This window comes from Solanum lycopersicum, chromosome 10 (genome assembly GCF_036512215.1).
Source record: "Solanum lycopersicum chromosome 10, SLM_r2.1".
Classification (NCBI taxonomy): domain Eukaryota; kingdom Viridiplantae; phylum Streptophyta; class Magnoliopsida; order Solanales; family Solanaceae; genus Solanum; species Solanum lycopersicum.
Genome location: NC_090809.1, coordinates 53105161 through 53128568, shown reverse-complemented (window position 1 = coordinate 53128568; position 23408 = coordinate 53105161). Strand labels below are relative to the sequence as shown.

The 23408-nt window shown below is 33.1% G+C and overlaps 3 protein-coding genes across 6 annotated transcripts; 2 read left to right on the top strand and 1 right to left on the bottom strand.

Annotated features, from left to right (window-relative positions):
• The first annotated feature begins 5587 nt into the window (after positions 1-5587).
• LOC101259299 (uncharacterized) lies at positions 5588-5987 on the top strand. The gene has a single exon (XM_004248646.5). It carries the CDS (start codon positions 5682-5684, stop codon positions 5985-5987), a length of 306 nt encoding a protein of 101 aa, XP_004248694.2. The 5' UTR covers positions 5588-5681.
• Positions 5988-9963: 3976 nt separating this feature from the next.
• Positions 9964-13740, bottom strand: LOC101259591 (probable receptor-like protein kinase At4g39110). Its single transcript, XM_004248647.5, has one exon. It carries the CDS (start codon positions 12733-12735, stop codon positions 10129-10131), a length of 2607 nt encoding a protein of 868 aa, XP_004248695.3. The 5' UTR covers positions 12736-13740; the 3' UTR covers positions 9964-10128.
• Positions 13741-14461: 721 nt separating this feature from the next.
• On the top strand, positions 14462-22214 carry LOC101259892 (26S proteasome regulatory subunit 10B homolog A-like). 4 transcript variants are annotated; one of them, XM_004248648.5, is made up of 10 exons: positions 14462-14754; positions 19582-19701; positions 20150-20286; positions 20381-20542; positions 20664-20750; positions 20838-20924; positions 21021-21158; positions 21492-21683; positions 21752-21850; positions 21921-22214. In XM_004248648.5, exons 1-10 carry the CDS (start codon positions 14652-14654, stop codon positions 21993-21995), a joined length of 1200 nt encoding a protein of 399 aa, XP_004248696.1. In that variant the 5' UTR covers positions 14462-14651; the 3' UTR covers positions 21996-22214. The 4 variants fall into 4 exon arrangements, with proteins under 4 accessions (XP_004248696.1, XP_025883664.1, XP_025883665.1 ...); XM_026027879.2 differs by having other exon boundaries at positions 14471-14754; positions 19603-19701; XM_026027880.2 differs by lacking the exon at positions 19582-19701 and having other exon boundaries at positions 14504-14754.
• The last annotated feature ends 1194 nt before the right edge of the window (positions 22215-23408 follow it).

The window sequence follows — 23408 nt, the reverse complement described above, 5'->3', positions numbered from 1 at the left end:
GTTGCGATATTTTTTCGTTCCTGACTATTATTTTCTCAACTCAAATTTTATCGTCTACAATAATTATTTTCGATGGATAGAAAACATGCTCATAAATGAAACTAACATTATTCTTTTATAGATAAGGAATTCCTCTTTCGATGGTGATACAATGACTTCACACGTTAATATGAAATTTGTAGAAGATAGAGAACCTTCTAAGATTATTGCTAAAAGAATTATAAGAAAAACCAAATGAGAATGTATTACAAATTTCTGGAGTCAACAGTACTAAGCGTCGTAGATTTGATATTTATTAAATTATGTGTTTGTAAGTTAGTGAATGTGTCGATGATTGTTACATAATTAGCCGTTTTTTGGTGATGGCCGGTCGTTGACATGGTTAAGTGCTATTGTTCGTAAAATTCCTATAGATTTATTATAGAGAGCATTTCTAAATCATCTTTAAAAAAATAAATTGCTTCATCAATTAATTAACTAAGCCTTTTTATTTCAACAAAATAGAATATTTATTTGCAAAAATAGACTAATTATAATAATTAAAAATTAAATGACCTTAAATTGGTAATTCAAAATATGTGCTCAATTAATTTTCAAATAGATAATATATGATTGATTTATACGAATGTACTATACTTGAAAGATAGAACAATATGTAAGAAAGTGTTTTAAAATATTCTTCAAATAAAATAGCAAAATAACGCCAAAATTATTTTAAAACTATTATTTATCTTTGAAAAGATTTATTTTCAAATTCTAGAAATTAACCAATGGAACTTTTAAAAAAAAAGTAACAGTAAGGTTTCAAAATAAATAGGCAGTGACATAAGTTTTAATTATTGGGTATAGGTGACAATTATGTGATTAATGATTAAGGATTGTGGAGTTGCCCTCAAGTTTATAAGGTGGCAGTTTGGTCCATTGAATTAAATGAAGGGTAAAAGGGTAAATTGACTAAAACCTAATTTAACCAATTTTGATGGTAATTAAAATTGGGGGAAGCCACTAGCAAACTGTACGAAAAGAGGAAATAAAATATTTTTTCCCCACCTCTCGTCGTATTCTTCTTCTTTTTCGTTCTTGCTTGCTTGCTTGTCTTTCTTTCCGTTCTCTTTATCTTTTTATTCTTCTTTTTGTACATTATTGGTGTTGCCTGCTAGTCCTTGAACTTTCTTCTTTTCTTTTTCTTGAATCAAATTTAACTAATTTAATCAGTGGACCAAATTTCGTTTGCTATTAATTTCAATTACTTCATAAATGATTAGGGTCACACACATTGTTTTGATATGTAAAATTAATGAAATCATTCATCATCATCTGGGCACCTGTAATTTTTTCAATAGTTTGCATTCACGTTTCCACTATATTGCTATATGTTGCAACATATGCACGTTCTGTTAGAAAAATTGCAATAGAAATGTCATATGTGACAACATATGTATATCATAAAATGATCTTTTGGGGGCTAATTCAATTAAATTGCAACATGTAACACTAACATATAATCTTACAATATGTCTAAGTACAAAATTATGGTCTAATACAACAACCTTCATCAATTCTATCAATTATTTTTACAAAGACTATCATACCACTAATTCATCGTACGATGACCAAGTAACTATAATATGATAGTTACATAACACCCTTATAAATCGTTGTTTCAAGTGCTATAACATATTTTTATTGCATAATTTTGGTTCAAAGTACTAAAATTTGGCCAAATTTGACATTTTTTCATTCTAAATTGCTCAATTTATTGATTAAGACATCATTGAAATGACACATGTAATAACATATGCATATTCTGTTGAGAAAATTGCAATAGACATATCATATGTGACAACATATGTATATCATAAAATGGTTTTTGAGGGTTAATACAATTAAATTGTCACTTAATTCAACATGTAACACTAATATATTGTCTTACAACATGTCTAAGTACATAATTATAGTCTAATATAACAACCTTCCTCAATTCTGTCAATTATTTTTACAAAGATTATCATATCACTAGTTTATCATACAATGAGCAAGTAACTTTATATGATAGTTATCACACCCTTGTAAATCGTTGTTCCAAGTGTTGTAGCATATTTTTATTGCTTAATTATGGTCCAAAGTACTAAAATTTGGTCCAATTTGACATTTTTTCATTGCTAAATCATTCAATTTATTGATTAACCCATTCTTGAAGTGACATATGGGGCAACATATACACGTCCTATTGGAAAATTGCAACAGACATTACATATGTGGCAACATACGTATATCATATAATGATTTTTTTGGGATTAATTCAATTAAATTGTCACCTAATTCAACATGTAACACTAACATATAGTCATACAACATGTCTAAGCAAAAAAAAAAAGTTCTAATACAACAACTTTTATCAATTTTATCAAATTATTTTTACAAAGACTATCATATCACTAGTCCATCATACAATGACCAAGTAACTTCATATGATGGTTATATAACACCAATCTAATTGTTGTTCCAAGTGATCAAACATATTTTTGTTGTTTAATTATTGCCAAAGTACTAAAATTTAATCCAATTTGATATTTTTTTCATTTCTAAATCGCTCAATTTATCTATTAAGTCAACCTTGAAGTGATATATGTGACAACATATGCACGTTCTGTTGGAAAAATTGTAACAGACATGTCATATGAGGCAAGATGTACATCTTAAAATATATTTTTTTAATCAAATAATATTTCAAAAGGAATAATAACTCAACCATCATACAAAGAAATAAGTGATAAAAAATAATTAAAAAGTCCTGATTTAATACCAATAACTATTAAATTTTATCGTAAAAGATATCAACGATAAACTAGAAATAATGAGGGCAACAACGCTTTGTTGTAGAAGAAAATCGCAACATATTACCACTGAAGTTGTAGAAAACATAGCAACAATTTGAATTGCAAAGAAATAATGGAATGAGAGAAAGAAAAGAGAAAAAAGATAACGAAAATTAGTATCAAATAAATTAAATTTGAAATATGAAATGAGACGACCTTTTATAAAGGACAGGAGAGTGGAAAATGAAGGAACGATTATTTTAGACATTTTTATTTTACTTTTTAATTTTTTTCGACAATTCATAGTGTTGACATCTATTGTCATATATATCCTTTCTGTTGGGGTACATGCAGATAATTCTATAGTTTTTTTTTACAACAAAGGTTATATATGTTGCCACAGACACCACATTGGTAACAATGAAATGTTGCCAAATATCTTCTTTCTGTGACATATGTTACCACGTATCTCCTTTTTGTGACATATGTTGCCACATAGCTTCTTTATGTGAGATATATATGTTGTCACATATCTTCATTCTGTGACATATCTTCTTTACGTGACATATGTTATCATATATCTTCTTGACCGTGGCATATGTTGACATATATCTTCTTGTTGTGACATATGTTGCCACATATATCCTTTCTGTTGGGACACATGTAGATAATTCTGTGCTGTTGTTTTACAACATAGGTTATATATATTGCCACATATATCCTTTCTGTTGAGGCACATGTAGATAATTCTGTGGTGCTTTTTAGAACATAGGTTATATATGTTATCACATACACCACATTTCTTCTTTTTCATCATAATTAACATATGTTTCAATAAAAAGAAAATATTAAGATTATCAGCAAAAATAAACACTTCACCATTTGTTTTATACAACGTATCAACAAAAATGGTAATTCACAATGGTATACATAATCATCAATCTAATCAATGGTGAATATTGTTGCTTCACATTACAATTGATAACTTTGACTTTTTTTTCTTTTTCTTCTTCGCTTTCTTTTTCAATCTCTCCTTCTTCATCTCTAGGTCCTTCTCCTTCTTCTTGTTCTCCTTGCCTTTTGGATTTGAGTGTGATACAAAGCATTAATCATTGTCTTTTTCTTTCACTAATTATACATAGTGCTTAAGAAATATATTTTTCGGAAAAGGGCCTAAAATACCCTTGAAGTATTGAAAATGATACAAAATTACCCTTCATCCACCTATTGGCTCCAAAATGCCCTTTTTCATCCACGTATTAGCTCCAAAATACCCTTGTCATCCACCTTTGGGTTCAAAATTGATCACTTTTTTAATTGTTTTAAAATTAAACTCTTTAAATATTTTTTTAAATACTTGGCGTTCAACTATTGATTATAATTTTAATTTATTAATATAATTTATAAATCAACCCACTATCCACTCATTACTAACTAAACCTCACTCAATTAATAATCTAATTATGATATCATAATTGTCATAAACACTACTAAAACACAATTAAATTATAGATTCCTGAAAATGACATCCAAAATTATTCGATTCCGAATCTAAGCTCCTATTGAATTTAGGTTGAGCCACTTATTTAGGAGGACACTTTCTTTCAAAATTGAATTAGAAATTTATGATTAAAGGTAAGGAAGTATATAAATCCCGAATTAATTCATGCACTTTTTTAAAATATAATTTTATAAATATTTATGATTTGTTTTAAAACCTTTAATATATTATTTTGAAAAAAAGTTACCTATGTCGTAACATCACATAATTGAGACGTAAGAATAATTAAGATGAACATAGTTAGACTTTTAAGTTTATCGGTGATTTTTATTTAGCCAGTTGAATGTATGATAATTTACTTCTATAATTTTTAAACACTCAATTGACAGTAGCTTGCATTAATAATATGACATGTTTATTAATTTAGAGGAATTTAATTAGTAATGGGTGAGTAGTGGATTGATTTATAAATTATACTAATAAGTTAAATTATAACAAATAGTTGAGCGTCACGTATTTTAAAAAATATATTAATAGTTTAAATATAAAACCGTTAAATAAGCGGTCAATTTTGAACCAAAATGTGGATGACAAGGGTATTTTGGACCTAATAGGTGGGTGAGAAGGGTATTTTGAAGCCAATAGGTGGATGGAGGGTAATTTTGTACCATTTTCAATACTTTAAGGATATTTTAGGCCCTTTTCCGTATATTTTTTCAATCTCCTACACTTCAAATATTTATCGGACAACTAAACAAAACTATATTTCTTAAGTCATATGAACAAAATGGTCACAAAAAGAACAACAAAAACAACAAAAAATGAATTTTCACTTAATGTTAACATTATTTATACATTTTCTCAAAATTATGATTTTTTGGGTTTGTTAATTTTCTTTCTAAAACAATAAATAATAGGTACAATTATACTATTATATATTTTTCACATCTATAGAACGATTTATTCTTCATTAACCTAAAAAAAAAGCTTACTATTGTTCCAAAATTGTAAAATCTCTAAAAAAGAATGACTTACAACATTTTAAGTCAAACACATTTTTTAGTTCAGAAAGAAGAGAGACTCACGATCGAAGATGAGAAGTAAGATAAGACAATGGAGAATAATAATTTTTGTTTTGATAGTTGAACTTTCAAATTTTCTACGGAAAAAGAAAAAGAGAAAAGAGAACGTTAAGAGAAGAAGAGAAAATCCTATTTACATTTACTTTTTTTAAAAAGAATGATTTAAATAGAATTATAAAAGTTAAATCGACCTAAGATAGATAAACTGATACAAACTGCATACTTCCACAAAAAATTGAAAAAGCCCCAATTTCAGAGCAAAATCGAGAAACCCTAGAAATGATTAGGTCAGTGATGAACATCTTCAATCGACCGAACGTAGCCCTAAATCCACTAAATTGGGGGCTGCAACAATGGCGAGGCATAAGAGTGAAGGTGAGGAACAATAACCTAGACCAAGCTTTGTTTTTGATGCAGAGGAAAATGCAGTCTAGCGGAATAGAACGGCTGATTAAGCGCGAACAGCTGCATCACATCAAGAACTCGGAGAAGCGTGTATTGGCTCGTAAGATCCTTGAACGGAAAATCCGTTCTCAAGAACTCGCTCGGAAGCTCAAATCCATCCTTATCAAAAAAGTCAGGTAAACAAACTAAAGAGTAACTTGTTGATTATTCGATTTATGTGTGATTCATATCCTATTGAATGAGTGATTGTTGTAGGATGAGTTACAATCTAAAAGTAGCAGAGGTGGAATGAAAGATGGATATAGAGGGTTCATATAGGATATAGCCGAACCCAACTAATTTGTCATTGAGGTGTAGGTGTTGTTTATGTTGTTGCTAAAGTTAGCAAATGGTAATGGGAAAACTAGCAATGTAGTGGATTTTATACATGTTACATTTATTATAAACACAAGCTAGATGATATGAATGGATTGGTAATTTTGGCTAGAAGTCACAAAGAAGTTCTATCCCTCAAGGAGATTGGATGGTAGTGTAGGGGAGATTTCTACTGCTCTCAATGGATGGTGTGGGGATCATAGCAAACTTATTTTTTTAAAAAACAAATATATATTAATCATATGTTAAATGGCATGAACTAATTGTTGATAATGACTAGAATTAGCAGATTTAGTCACTTCCCTCAACACGGCAACATAAAGGAAAAAAAATAGAAAATTGAGAACCAAGGACTACTTCTGCTATGATGTGTAGAAAATTTACCTTTATCTCACTGTAAAGAAGTAGTTGGCTTGGCAATAAGCGTCAATTACTTTGGGTGGTTGGTTGCATATGGGTGTCTTAGTGTGAGGATGTAGGTTGCTCTACCTTCTGTCCGCAAGCTTCAGTTTTGCTTATTTAAGATGGATGGATGAAAGTTATAACTGATGCTTAGTGCTAAAGAAGTTGATGACTCATTAGCGACCAATCTCCAATTTATTTCACTACTTAAACAGGCAGGTGCATATCTAATGTAACACAAGGTGTGGATAAAAGGTGTCAACCACTAAAGCTTTAATGCACAGTAATATCTAAATGTTGGAAATTGTAGGTTTTTAATCATTAAACTGTTCTTAGTGCCTTGAGATCAGGTGCATTTTACCTCAGTAATGACTGAAGGGGGGATTCATTTTAGAAATCGACTGAATTTTACTGTTTCCTGTTTGGTTCATAACTCACAAGACAGATTTAAGTAGTTAATATCCATTGCACTTTAACCTATGCAACAAAGGGATGAACTCAAGTATCCACATTTCATTACAACATGCTGATTATAAAGTGTGTAGTGCTCGTGTATGAGTGTTGAATTTTAGATAAGTTCCTTGGGTTGAGATTTAGTGATTTCTATGCAAGTGCTTAGAGTAATGTGAAAAATCCATTGTCTTTTCCGTGTTTTTATTCCACATTTGAATATGCAAGCTTCAAAGTTCAGGATTTTGCGAGCATTTCACGTAAATAAAGGGATTGGGCACGTGGTGAAATGCAAGCAGTTTGGTCTATTGCTTAGTCTTTCTAACTTAGAGCAATATTCTTCCACTAGATGACTAAACTGATTCCGATGCACGTTAGCCATTTCTAGCTCTCGGGACTGAGGTAGGCCATAAAGTGAGTAGTCTGATTGATATGCTCGGTAACAGCAGTTCTCCTATATAGATGATAATAGGAGCTACACTTGAGATCTTTAGCCCATAGGCCTAGAAAGATATAATGACTGTTTGCTTTAATATGGGGAGATATTCTTGGTAGTTCACTTTCTGTTTGATATTGTACTTTATAAGCTGAAAGGCAATTTTAAAATTGTTATCATTTGTTTGGTTACTGAAACAAGAAGATTTTTGAGAAGTTCTGCATGAATTGATTAGCTAGTTATGCCACATAACTGGAAGATGATACATGTGGAATTTGCATCGTAGAATTTGGTCAACCACAAATGAATTTCCTTCAGCAATGCTCAGGATCATTTCTACCATTTGTATCATGACAGGAAGATTTTGATCTCCCCTGTACTACTAACTATCTTATGTCATCTTCACATGCTTATCTCCTTAATCCAGCAAATGGATCAACTGTTTCTCTATTTCATCAAGGGAAATCGGTTTTTTTCAAATACGACAAACATAACATAAGTTGTTATGTCATTATTATTAGAAATTCAGTGAATTTGCATGGAAGTTAAATGACTTTGTGTCGCTTTCCACAAAAATACTTCAACTGTACTTTGACCATGTCACAAATTCCAATCCTGTAAATTTCTTCAGAGCATAATACTCCAGGTTGTGCCATCACCCATCTTTATTTGAGAGACATCGAGTCTGGATCCCTTGTTATGTGGAAAAGAGCTGAGTAATGATCAATTAGAGTGGACGTATTGGGAAAATTGATAGTAGAGAATGGACGTATTGGGAAAATTGATACTCCCTCCGTCCCATTTTATGTGGCACCATTTCCTTTTCGCTCAGTCCCAAAAAGAATGTTACATTTCTTTATATGGTAAGTATTTAAATGACAATTCATTTTTACCCTTGTTGGTCCCACTTGATTCTAAAAATAGTACTCTAATACATTTATAATGAGAGAGAAAAGTGAGTTTACTTTTTAAAGCGCAATTTAGTAAACATTTCAAAGTCTTCATTATTTCTTAAACTCCGTGCCTTGTCAAATGTTGCCACATAAAATGTGACGGGGAGGGAGTAGCAATTTATAGCAAGGATTTAGAGGGAATATTGTGAAGCTTTCAACGGGTGAAGGCTTTTCACTTCCCAAGTTCCCATTCACAAGGAGGGTAGGTGTTCTTAGTCTCCACTTGAAAATAGGATCTTGTATCCATTGCAATCCCTTTGGTGTTGCTTGCTTTCCCTTCTCTCAAGTTTTGTGATGTGCGCGTAACTGCGTATGGAGCTTTGTATCTGTTGCCTACTCCATCCACCTTTCGCACTTGCCCAAGTGACTGCATTCAAGATGATTACCATTTGCAGATGAAATTTACACATTGAATTGCAAAATTTTATTTCGAGCCATGGAAAGTCATTTGCTTGGTCATGGGGTAGCTAGTGAGTTGAGAAAACCATCAAAAATATTTTATGGAGGGTGATTTCATAGTGCGTAATATGGAGTATTTCGAAGGAGAAGAATCTGAGGTGTTCTGATGGAAACACAACTCCACTTTATGATTTAACATAGAGATGCTTAGTAAAACCTTTATGCTTGGTGTAATCTTAGTGATGTCAATAATTCCCTTATATTTTTAGATTTTGTCAACTCCCTTGATTTTGGGATTAGGAGGCCAAGTCATTTACAGGAGCTTACTTCTCTTTTTCAACTCAGCTGCATCCTCCAGATGCTTATGATGAATGTTGAATGAAAATCTGACAATTACATGATCAATCATCAAACAAACAAACATCACGAAAAATCATTTTTTGAGGTCTGAATTTTTCTTCCAAATGGAAAGCCTGTATAGCAGGATAATTGCTCGAAATTTTGTTTCCTGCTATTTTATCTTCGTTATTGAAGCACTTTTTTTTGGGACTGGAACCTGTTGTAGTTCTGTGGGATTAATTGTATTTTCATTTTGTAAGCTTTCTTCACACCTCTTCTTTTCTTTTGAACAACCTTTCGTCGCTCTTCTTTTATTGTCAATTTCCTGCTTATTCAAATTTGCTTTTGTTGTAATATTGACTTCCCTAATTACTATCTTGCAGGGGTTTATAAAGGAGGATTCCAGCACAGCTTCCTTTACTAACTATCCCGACAACGGCAGGATGGTTGCCACAAACATCATTCTCTTGCACCTCCCTATGTGGGCTACACCTTTAAGACTAATGTTTTGCTTTTGTTTTTCTATTAGATTTCTCATATACTTGATGTAGAAATACGGCAGGTGTTGGTGGATAAGATCGTTGCTAGTTGCTGCACTATTTTTTTTTCTGGTTCTTCAGACTAATGGTTAGTTTGATAAATTACTTCGCAAAGAGTTTTTGTGGCAAATTGCTATAAAAATATGATACAAAAACTTAAGAAGTACTACTTGATAGATCATCCTATTGAGTTATTTTATCCATCAACAAAGAGAGAAATTAAAGGATACAAAGAGATGCCAATAAATTTAAGAGAAGAAAAATAATGTTGTAAAGTAGTATATTATGTGAAACATTACATTGTTCTCAATTACAATTTTCAGCAAAATGGCATCCATATAAAGCTGAATTTTACTACATACCTATGTATTTCATAACCTTCAATTGTAGATTGTTGATTTGTCTATCAAACAAGCTGAGTGTTTGTTTTATCGTCCATTGATAGGCTCAAATTGAGCAAAAGTCCCTGACTTGTCATCGATGGGTTGAACTTCAGTAGGATTTGTATGTTGTTGTGGTGAAGAAATATGTTTGTTCTCATTTGAAACATTAGCATGGGCAACTGTAGAAGGAGAAATTGGTGCAACAATTGCTTTGTTATCGATGTATTCCGTCTTTCCTTGTAACGAGGCTTCTTGCATCTGCAACGCGTACTCCAAATTCCATAAAACGTCACCCATTGTAGGTCTGTCAACACCATATTCAGCCAAACATTTCTCTGTTGCTTCGGCGAATTTCTTCATTGATTCTGGATCTATATGTCCTACAAGTGTTGGATCAATTATCTTGTCCAATAACCCTTTTCTTTTCCACTGCATTGCCCATTCTGCCAAATTCACTTGCTCTCTTGGTAATGATGGATTAATAGCAGGACGAGCACATAAGGCTTCAAGAAGCACAACCCCAAATGAGTAGACATCAGATTTGTCTGTCAACTGTTGCTTCCTAAAGTATTCAGGATCTAAGTAGCCAAAACTTCCCTTCACAGCAGTGCTCACATGAGTCTGTTCTGTTGTCGGTCCATCTTTAGATAGACCAAAATCAGCCATCTTTGCGACAAAGTTCTCATCAAGCAAAATGTTGGTGGTTTTGACATCTCTATGTATGATCCCAGTAGATGCACCCGTGTGGAGGTAATGAAGTCCGCGAGCAGCACCAATACAGATATCTAATCGTTGCTTCCATGATAAAGGCGGCATGTTCTTTCCATAGAGATGATCTCTCAATGGACCATTTTGCATAAATTCATAAACCAATATCATCTCAGCACTTTCATCACAATACCCAATCAACGACACTAAATGTCGATGCCTCAACTTAGATAGCATCTGTATTTCTGTCTGGAATTCATTTATACCTTGCTCTGATTGTGGATTTCCTCTCTTGACAGCAACTTTTGTACCATCATCAAGTTCTCCATAGTATACATTTCCAAAGCCACCAACACCGATTATTTCACTAGGTTCCCAGTTCCTCGTGGCGTCTGACAATTCAGCAAAACTAAAGTACTGACCTAATCCCATGTTCTTTGATGAGAAGAATTGGCTCTTGCTTCGCGAAGATGATGACATGAATGTTGAATCACCAGCATGAACAGGAAGTAACCAAGACGAAAAACTATTCCTCTTTTGCCAATCTTGTGGTCTCTTCTGCCATTTAACCGCCATTGCACCCAACCCCACAAACGCTCCAAACATCATCGCGAATCCAACATAAGCCACTGTTTTACTTGGACCACTTTGTTTTTGTCCATCAACGCCATATTCCCCATCCAAGCTACCAACAGAGTTATTCATCCGAAAAACCTCAAGGCCATTTAGAATCGCATTTCTAAAACCTTGAACATCATTCACAGGAGAAACACGTACAACGAGTGGGTTGGACACCATGGAAGAATCCACAACAAAATCCTTGTAAAAAGCTGTAGACAAATGATTTGTCAATGATGACAAATCTAGCCCAGAAATAGCCATCTTGTCATTGATATACACATTGAAATAGAGCTCATTAAGAGCTTTGCTAATAATATCACAGAAATGTAAACGAATCAAGTGAGGATAGACAGTGTCGATATCCATACTCCATGATATGTTAAAATTAGCAATCGTAGTTTCTGAATCCGCCATTTTTACAGCAGAACTATAAACTGTTGGTGGCGCAATCAACGGAGAACCTCCTGATGATTTCAAATAATTAATAGCAGAGGCTTGTGTTGATACCTCTGCACCAGTAGCATTGTTTCGAAATGGATTATCAGACATCCAATTTCTTCCAAGAGTATCGTTCGTTGAATCCAAAGCAGGACCGCCGACATTAAGCCTATACATCGTCTGGAAATTAGTTTTAGAAAGATCAAATCTCTGTGAAACGGGGAATAGAACTGGAACAGAATAATCAAGCATTTTAGCAGGCACAGTAACAAACTCAATAGCATTAACAAACGCTACAGATCCTTGAGCTGGCTCAAATTTAATAGCAAAACGCTCTGAGGTAACGTTAACAACAAACTCCTTGACAGTAGCCTCGTCTTTACCAATTTGAAAATCACGTAAAAGTACCAAATTATCTGTTTTAACAGAAAATTTAGCTGTTTTAAGATCATATTCTTCGTATTTAAATGGAAAGAAATGTAGTCTGATCCAATGCAACCCTGAAGTACTAGCATGAAACGTGTAAATAGCTTCAGTTGTGAAGATTTTCGCGTTAACATATAACGTTGAAGGAACGTTGATTTTGTCTGATGCACATGCTTGTATATCTTTACCAGTATAAGAAAGATATTTCGCGGTATTTTGATCAGGTTGAAAAGCCTTATTCCCGGGAAGTGTGATCGATGAAGTAGCACCACAATCGATGAGGAAATTATCTTCTGGAGTGAATACAGGAAAAGATTTTGCAGGTACAGCATCATCTTGAGCAATGACAAATGAATTTGTGATAGAAAAAATGAAACATATCAATAAAATACCCATAATATGGGTAGGGCTAGGGGTAGGGGTAAAGGGTCGGGGTGTTAATTTATGTTTTGTTTTCATTTTTAGACCCTTTGATAATTTTTCCCCAAACCTTAAAAGATAAAAAGAAAGAAGAAGAGAAAAAAAAAATGAATGTGAGAGATTTCAATTGTGTGTAGTTTTGGCCATGTTTTTGGGGTGAAAAAAATATGCCAAGTTTATTTTTTTTGAATTTCTGTTAATGTTAGTTGCCTTATTTTGTTACATGTTTTAGTGGTTAACATGGTTATCTAGCGTTGTTTTCTCTCTACTCTTCGTTTTTTTACTTACCTTTTTTAGAAGTTATAACCTATTTTTAGACATTGTTTTGATCAAATTTTGTTTAGAAGTTATAACCTATTTTTAGACATTGTTTTGATCAAAAAACATGAAGGTTCTTAAATATGTTGATCGAATTTTTTATCGATCATTAAAAGATTTTATATTATATTTATTATTTTCCTCAACAATAGTTTATTTAATTATTACCCTAATATTTAGTTTGCAATATTACAAATTTACCAGATTTTGGACTTCACATATATGTATTTGGTGCGTCCAAATATATCTATATACATGTAGTTCGAATATATATAATCTAATTTATTCTAAATGCATTATTTGACTCTTTCGCTTCCCTCTCTCCTATTTCGCTCATCTCTCTTCATGTGTGTGTTAAATATCACATGGAGGCCACATGTGCACGCCAAACACACTCCACTACCACATCGACAAATTAAATCCATAATTTCACTCTTTTCCCCCTCATTTCACTTTTCCTTTAGAGACAATACTTCTGTTATCGCATTTCAATATTCCCCCTTCTGATTCTGAGCTCCCCATTCCTCAAACAATTATCTATATAATCTATAACTGCTAAAAAGATTATTGGTTCCTTCTTTCATATTTTTTCTTGCTGAATCCAATTTTGTACTACAATTCTAAATCACTAAAATATCAATACATTTCAAATTCATGCAATTCCATAAATAGTGAGGGCCACCAACTCACTTATCCGTCTTCAAATCAACAAAACTCACCCACCGAAAAAAAGAGATACAAATGGAATTGAAGAAGCCCACAACAGAAGATCTAATAGAAAAAAAAATGAAATTGAAGGTTAGGGTTTTCATTCAAAATTGGGGAAAGTTCAAACGTTTAGCTAACGTTCAATCATAGATTATGGGAGTAGTTATAGAATATTTATCTATAGATTTTTGTTTGGCCATAATTGGGTTGCATTAGGGACCGGGTTTTAGATGATTTCATTTTTTACTGGTCATGGATAAACTTACGTGATATATTCGGTGTCATGGTGTATGAACCAAACAAAAGTTGTTTAGTATGGTATTCGGTGAGCATTATTTAAAAAAATCAAAACCGAATAATTGAAATGAGGGAAAAAGAGTGAAATTAGAGATTTAAGTCGTCTATACACGTGGAGGTGGGGTCTGTTTGGCGTGCACATGTGGCGTTCATGTGACATTTAACGCACACATGGATACTTTCGTTAACTAAAAGGGTAGATGTGTCCCAATAGTTTGATGGAAATGGTTTTTTTAGCCAAAATATAGTTTAAGGATACATATAAGTTATTTCGGATAGTTTAAGAGTAGTTTTGATCCTATTCCGTTATATAGATAATGTATAATCGTATATAAATGATATACTACATTTTTATACATTGTTGATACAATAAAATATACAACTTTTTTTCCTCTCAATCAACTCAAAATTCCTTTAAAGAATCTCAAAATTTGGATATGATATGTTCTTCATGTTTCAAAGTCTTATTGATATCCTTGGGCTTTGAGCAAAGTCACAATTTAGCTTAAGCCCACTCAATTGCTACCTCCACTTTTTTCATTTTGTAGAAAGAAAAGAGTAGAAGATCACACTATTTCTGTTTCGTTTTCTGCAAGTCATTTGAATTTAGATAGGTGATTGAGAATATTCCGATGACGAGCGAGTCGGAAAATGTCCTCCGCCGCCGTACTGCATATGATGAATTCCGGAAAAAGCAACTCGAGCAGAAGGAGCTAGATGCTCAGCTATGGGCAGGTAAAATTCTCTAAAAATCTCAAAACCCTACTCTTCCTGAATTCTGAACTTCATTTTGGTTACCTGATGAACACAAGCTAACCGAGGATTAATAGGCAGTGAATGCGTGCGCACATTATGTATAAATGTGTTTATACATGTATCTACATACTACATATGTGTACGTTTAGCTTGCCTCTGAAACTGTGGTGATCAAAACTTATCTTTTAGCTTGCCAGCTACTGAAATATTGGATTGATCATCTAAACTAGAACAGGATAAAAGGAGTTCTACACATAAGAGACGTTTTTAGTTGATGATTGTAACAACAGAAGCTAATCGAGGATTTATAGGCAGTGAATGCGTGTACACATTATGTATAAATGTGTTTGTACATGTATCTATATACTACATATGTGTATGTTTAGCTTGCCTCTCTAACTTTGGTGATCATAACTTATCTTTTAGCTTGCCAGCTACTGGAATATTGGATTGATCATCTAAACCATAACAGGATAAAAGGAGTTCTACACATGAGAGACGTTTTTAGTTGATGATTGTAACAACAGAAGCTAATCGAGGATTATAAGACAGTGAATGTGTGTGCGTGTGTGTGTGTGTGTTTATACGTGTATCTGTATACTACACATATGTACGTTTAGCTTGTGCTGAACTGTGGTGTGCATAACTTATCTTTTAGCTTGCTAGCTACTGAAATATTGGATCGATCCTCTAAAATAACAGGATAAAAAAGGAGTTCTAGTATCATCTCTATGTACGCATAAAGAGGCGTTTTTAGTTGATAATTGTAACAAGAGAAGCTCCTGATACCAGAAATGTGGAAGAGAAATGAAGAAGAAAGAGATAGAGAGGAAATTAAGTTATTTGCCAACTCATAAAAAACCTAAGAGGCGTTTGAGTTGATAATCCCTTGCTTAGATACAGCGATTTTTAGGCCTTACTAATTTTTGGTTTCTTGAGGGTAAGCAGGGAAGGATAGATGGTATGTCTTCCGGTGAGAGACAACTTCCCAAAAAGAAGAGAAAAGTATGTCTTCTGGCGAGAGAGTTGGTGTAAAGTTCAAGAATCCAAAGTTTCTGAATGAATAGGGGATTCATAATGACTGTAACTAATTTGGGATTGGTATTGAAGATTGATTGACAAATCTAAAGTCCCTGATTATACGAATGTCATGCAGCCATCTTTTAGTATGATGTGTTTGCTTAAGTCATAATGTAAAAAATTACTAATTCCTGCAGAGCTTAGTTATATTGAAACCACCCTCAGGTTTGTTTTAGTGGGTTCTTTGTGGTGTTTCTCGCAATGTATGAATATGTCCATGTGCTTATGCTATGGTTGCTTTTTGTAGGGATAAAACAATGATTATGGTGTGTTTGGCATGAAGGGAAATGCTTTCCTAAGAAATAAGTGATTTTCTTACTTACTTTTAGGTTCCTTGTAAATTTTTCTATAGGATTAAAGATCTTTCTAGTACTCTCCACAATTGTAATTAGGAATCTGTAACTTGTTGTGGTTTGTTCTGAATTTTGTTTTGGAATAGAATACTTACTTTCTTGTGTTTGGTGTGTAACAAAAATGTTATCCTCAAAAACATGTGTATATAATCTAGATAAATACTATAAAGATGGGGTGGGGTTGGTGGGGATGGGGATGAGGGCTATGGGGGTGGGATGGGAGAAGTGGGTTGGAAATAGGGGTGGGATGTGTTGGAGGTTGGGGAGGAGACGATCACTGTAGAATGCTTTATATGGAACTTGTTTTTCTACTTCTACTGGGGAAGTCTTCTTTATTATAAATTTTAAGGAACCTGTTTTCCTAAAGCATATGTTTTCAAAACTTTATTATAATCATGGAGAAATTGAAAAATATTTTCCAACAAACACACCTTTAAGGTAAGAGAAAAAGAAATGAAAGATCATAATTTGGTTTAGAGAAATGCACAATGTGAGCAACTGTATGGTGTGAAGATCTCTAGGGTCCTTTGTTGTTCTTTTCGTTGGATGTTTGTCATTCAACAAGTGCTTTCACTTTCTTCTGATTAGCAAATGGCTAACTTCTTTCTATTTAGGTTTTAACAAAATGTTAGAGGCTTTGATACCATGTGAAAAGAGAAAAGAAGAATAATTCTTGTTGGATTAGTTGTTGACTACACATCACAAAGATTCATTATATTGGAATCTCAACGACTTGTAGTAACATAAGTAATTAGTTTCTATATCATACAAGATAAGTTACTTTCTTCCATTAATGTGCTACATGTCGTGAATGTTCACATATTTTAACATTTAACATCACTGATTCACTTGACTTTGTAGTTTCTGAACAATGAACTAAAGATTGTGAGCACTAAGCTCTGTTCTTGTTCATAGACAAGTCAATTTGAAGTGTCATTTATGCTCCCAAAGGTGTAGCCTAGTGGTCAATGATGTGGATTGAGCACCATGAGGTCTAAGGTTCAATTCCCAACAGGGACAAAAACATTAGGTGATTTCTTCCTATCTGTTCTGAGACGTGTTGCTGTTAGGAGGTGAAAGGTATCCCGTGTAATCAGCCGAGGTGTGCGAAAGCTAGCCTGGACCCCACGGTCACCAAAACAAAATAAATTGAAGTGTCATTTATGTGGTTGTCTGGTCAACAAGCATCTACTAGCTTATAACAATAACTTTCCGAGCTCAGTAGTGAATTCATGTTCAATTAGAAGGATTTTCAATTTCTATAACTTTCTGTTGTAATATTGAGCTAATGATGGAAAGCTTTAACTTTGTCCTACAACTTGCAAATCAATTTAAAGTTTAATTTTTAACCGATGACATTCAACACGTAGCGTATTTTATGTTTATTAAAGCATCTTATAATTAAGAAGAACGACTACATGTTTTCCTGCCTTATCAGAAACATTTTGCTTTGTACCGAGTTCATGACTCGGTCTATAAAAGGACATCACAACTTCTCAAAACTACAGATCTTAAGTTATTCCTTCCTGTAATTCGTAGCTGTATTTATCTTTATGAAAGAATCTTAGAAATCAGAAACATTGCTACACAGTTTTCCTTACCAAAAACTTCTCACAGTTGGACCTCAAATTTATCTCTAGACCTATGAAGCAACATCATAAGTGTATGTAACCTTTGCATGTGGAAAGAGTTGACAAGGTTATCCACTGTATTTTTTTTGGGTTTTCCACTGTTGTTTGATTTATGCTCATTTTTTGGAATGCAGCTCTACACCATAGGGTATCAGTGCTAGTGCTTCTTAACTAGTTCGAGTACAGGTTGCAAATGGTAATCATAGTTAATTTAGATATACTACAACATAATTGAAACCTATCATTTTGAAAGGGCTACTGCAAATGACGCCTCCCATAGGCAGTAAGATTTGCAAATCGAAATAGCATTGCTTTCTTTACCTATTTGAAGAAAGGAGAAACTAAACAAAGAATCAAAAGCGTTTTGTTTGAATGAGAAAATCAGTTTTATGGTTTAGGAGAAACATGTACGTTTGTAACCATGCCAAGAAAGATCAAAGCCGATGTTTCACTAGTAACAAAATTTGAGGCACCGTATTTCTACTAGGAAATGGCAAGTTAAGAGATAATATTTTCCTGAGGAACTAGTTTTAATTGCGAAAGCAACTATAAACATAGAGAAGTATTGAAAGATCAAGAGACACAGTAAACACAAAATGCTGTATCAATTATGAGTATTTTCTTCTGTTTTTAATTATGTATTTGATTATTAATACTTTAGAACATCAAATATGTTTGATTATTAAGTCCTTGATTAAAAAAACATGAATGATTTTAAGTCTTGGAAAGCTATACTGTGTCACAATTTTTCTTGAAAAAAGGGAAAAAAATAGAAACTCTTTTCCTGAAGTATCTGTGAGCTTTAAGCCTTGTCCAAATATCTATGACAATTTGGCTAAATTCTATAAGGTTTTTAACTTTGTTTAGGACTTAGGAGGCCTTTTGGAACAAGGATTTTGGATGGGCATAGGTGATTAGAGAACCTTAACTTTATTATGTGTGTTCTAATTATTATTGAATTCATCGGTATTGGGAGTATTGTTATCAGTATTTCAAACATACAGGGTATACACGTTCCTCCGAGTAAATTGCTTTTGGGCAGTTTACTCCAATATCTCTGTTTGGGGTTACTTTTTATGGTTCTTCTTAAGTTTTTTTATCTCGTTTAGGCTTTTCATCTTCGCTTTTCTTTACTCCTTATTCTCAAAGGGTCCTGCACTATTGAGGTAGAGTTGTGATGACTTCATCATAAGATGTCATCAGACATCACCATTTTAGTGTAAAGATCTATTCAAGATTTTAAGGGGGATCATAACCTTTGCTTAGATTTATTTATTCAAATAATTCGCTTTCTTTGTAATGATTCTCGATTGACCTATTAAGTATTCTTTATAATTTTCTGCGGTAAATTTCTGATAAGCCAGTGATTATGGTTTTGTCTGTAACTCTATTTTGTACTACTTCCATATCAGTCAAAATGAGAGTTATTGTATGCGCTTCAATCGGTATATCATCTATAATCTAAATCCTTAGCTGTTTAGCATTGACAAACAGTGCACATCTTACTTCACGAATTGGGAAATGAAAACTCAAAGGAATGAGTCTGCTTTGAGACAGCTAATTATGCTGTCACCGTTAATATTTCCTTTATGGTCACTGATTTTATTTATTTATTTTGTTTCTTTTTATATAGGATGCCAAACAATTTTCTGTCCAAGTGCTAGTAACCTTCACTGTATATCTATTGTCTTCCTGTGTTCAAATTGTTGTATAACTGATGCTGGTTGTAAAATTGTACATAGTGAAAGAAAATTTGCGTGCAGCCAAAAAGGAATATGGTAAAACAGAAGATGATTTGAAGTTGCTTCAGAGCGTTGGGCAGATCATAGGCGAAGTGCTCCGGCCTCTAGATGACAAACGCAGTAATACATTCTTTTCTAGTATTTCCGTTGTTTGTTGTCATTTTTTTGAGATCTATGGATTTTAAGGAGTAAAATTCCCCACCTCCCAAAATAAAAAATTATAAACATATATAATGATGAAGTGAGACCCTGAATACGAACCTTTATTCTTTTACCTAGAGAAGAAGTCTACTTCTAGAAGTAACATTGTGGTTTTGTGCTGCAAAGATGGAAGTGAGCTAGTGACAAATGGTGCTGTTTATAGGTTTTAATCATGTGTACATTGTCTGTACATACTGTTTATCCATATTCTTTTCTTTTCATTAAGCTATGAACCATGCATTACCATATTTACTACTTATTCATCTTCATATTGCGTTCTATTAGGATTGTTCTGTTGATCCGGTTTTAAGTTGCTATTAACAAGTTGAAGTAATTTTTTGGATTAATTTAAAACATTTATTTTCAGTGATAGTTAAAGTCGGTTGCGGTTCAAGGTATGTGGTTGGCTGTTGCAGTAAAATGGATAAGGAAAATCTAACTTCTGGCACTAGAGTGGTTCTCGATATGTCGACTCTTACAATCATGAGGGCTCTCCCACATGAAGTTAGTTGTTATTTCTGGGCTAGTGTTGGGAACTTGTAGATAATTATCATATTTATCCCACCCTGAGTTCCTTATCTTGAGTTTCTTATGACAGGTTCATCCTATGGTGCATAATATGCTTCATGAAGATCCTGGCAATATAAGCTACTCTGCTGTGGGTGGACTGTCAGATCAGATCAGAGAGCTGAGAGAATCAATAGAACTACCTCTGATGAACCCTGAACTTTTCCTCCGTGTTGGAATTAAGCCTCCAAAGGTGACTTGTTTAATATAATTTGACCATATTCTTGTGTGTCTGCATTTTTCATGGTGCTTGCATAGTTGAAGTTGCTGATACTTTAAGTTTCTTCTGATGCTACCAAGTTTGTTCGTCTCAGGGTGTTCTTCTCTATGGGCCTCCTGGGACTGGCAAGACCTTGTTAGCCAGGGCAATTGCCCGCAACGTTGATGCCAATTTCTTAAAGGTATTATAGTAGAGGTTTTGGTTATTTCCTCCCTTTTCGAAGTATTTCATCATATCAGTGTTTATTTATAGTTTGTGAAAAATGCAGATAGTATCAAGTGCCATTATTGATAAATACATAGGTGAGAGTGCGAGATTGATACGGGAAATGTTTAACTATGCTCGTGATCACCAAGTAAGGACTTCAATAACATCCTGGGTATACTAAATCCAGTGAACCACTGCTGGTACTGCCTCAAAATGTACTGATAGTTTTTGTCTTTGTGTAAAGCCTTGCATCATTTTCATGGATGAGATTGATGCAATTGGTGGACGTCGATTTAGCGAGGGAACAAGTGCAGATCGTGAAATTCAGAGAACGCTCATGGAGTTGCTTAATCAGTTGGATGGATTTGACCATATTGGAAAGGTCTTAAGTTGATCTTAATTATATATCTCTAAGAAGATGATATATATAATGGGAATTTCTATAGATTTATGATCTATGGTGGTGCACACTCGTCCCTTACTTGCAGTTCTTGTTTCTTGGATTGTACAAGAAGGATAATTCCTCAAAACTTGATTGTCTATCATAAAGATGATACATACTAAAAAGAAAGAGAAGATTGCTTAAATCAGGAGAGAATATAGGTTATTTGCTTGAGTTTAGCTTTGATTAGTGTGGTCTTCTGGCTTTCTGCTTTTATTTTTTATAGTAAAAAACACGTTGATGCTAAGTAGTTAATCTTTGTTCTGCTTGCAGGTAAAAGTGATTATGGCAACAAACAGGCCAGATGTTTTGGACCCAGCTCTTCTTCGCCCTGGTCGTTTAGATAGAAAAATAGAAATACCGTTGCCTAATGAACTATCAAGAATTGAGATCCTCAAGATTCATGCTGCTGGAATTGCCAAACATGGTGACATTGATTATGAAGCTGTTGTTAAGCTTGCTGAGGTGTGCTAGCAATGCTATTGAAAAATAATTTGCCTAAGGGGGAGCTTTGACAATCTGTTTGTCCTCAGGGTTTTAATGGAGCTGATCTTCGAAATGTGTGCACTGAAGCTGGTATATCAGCAGTACGTGCAGAGCGTGATTATGTCATCCATGTGGATTTCATGAAGGTACGCACGTCTGGTTCTTCTTTTACAAGCTGTGTTGACTAGTTGGAGGGTAATTCAAAGTTAATTACAGGCTGTAAGGAAACTGAATGAAGCGAAGAAACTTGAATCAAGTGTGCACTATGCTGCCGATATTGGCAAGGAGTGAGGGATTTTTGTCATTTGTGTGATACGACCAACCCCATAGGACTATTGGAGTGTTCCAATATCTTAGTCTTTGCAATTGTAGTTACATATACTTGTATTGCCCATATTCAGGAATTATGTAAAAAGCATTAGCATTAGGCACATTTGTTTTCCACTTATAGTTTGCGATGGATATGGTATTGGACGGAATATATGATATGATGCAGTTTGTGCGATTGAATTCTGAAATCATGTTAGATATTTGATATAGTTCAGCTTCATTTTCACATAGCAAATGTGCGAGGAGAAAATTTACTACATGTAATTTTATAAGTTGAGTTTGAAACTTTTGATTTAAATAAAGCATATCAATTCAATAGCAAAGAAGTCATGTATTAACATTAAAAAAATAAAATCATTTGTTACGACTCTAACTAGAGTGATTTCCATTTTAGCTCAAATTGAAGTGACCACTTACATATTACAAGTACAGGTGTACATTCGATTTTTTTGTTTGATTTTATACTATTCGGTATAAATTTTTGATTTTGATTTTGAAGAAGTATAACTCAATCCGAACAAAAATAAATTTAATTTGGTTGGTTTTTCTCTTTTTAGTTTGGGTTTTTTCGATTTGTTTAATCAGTTATGTCAATAATAAGAAACATAACAAAGTTACATTTGCAAATTTAAAAAAATATATATAAATTGAATTTCTTAATATACTTTTTTATATAAATCACAAATAAAACGTAAAACACAATAAGTAAAAGTATGTCAATTATAGATGTCCAAAAAGAAAGAAAATAAACTATATATATATATATATATATATATATATATATATATATATATATTTGATTTTTGTTGTTTTTGATTTTTATTTTTCTAAATCCGAAACCAAACTAAAAAATCAAACAAAGTAAATTATAAATCTAAAATCAAACCAAGAATCCAAAAAATTAATCCAAATTAAAATTTAATTTGATTTTTCAATTTAATCCAAATAGTGCACCCCTAATTAGAAGATACAATAAAAATCTGTTATAAACTAGCGGACTTTCTCACTAGTTATTTCTGCATTTATACTAATAATAAAAAAAATTGGATTCTAAAAACATCAACAAACTTTCTTTTTTCAACACCAGTGCTTTCATTTGTTCTTTAGGCAAACTCGTTTCCCTTTGTAAATTTAAACTCAGATATCAAAGGACCTTAATCGGTGATATCAGAGCTTGCTTTCATCTCTCTGACCTGCTAGATACAGTTTGGTCATTTGGTAGCTAGTAAAATAACAAACTTGTTCATGTATTTTATTTTATTTTTTACAAATTCTACCAAGTGTAATAGCTAGTTAACAAATAAGATGTTAAATGTATAAAATTAGTACCATGTATATATAAGTTAGAGCAATAATTAAGGGGTCACGGTTGCT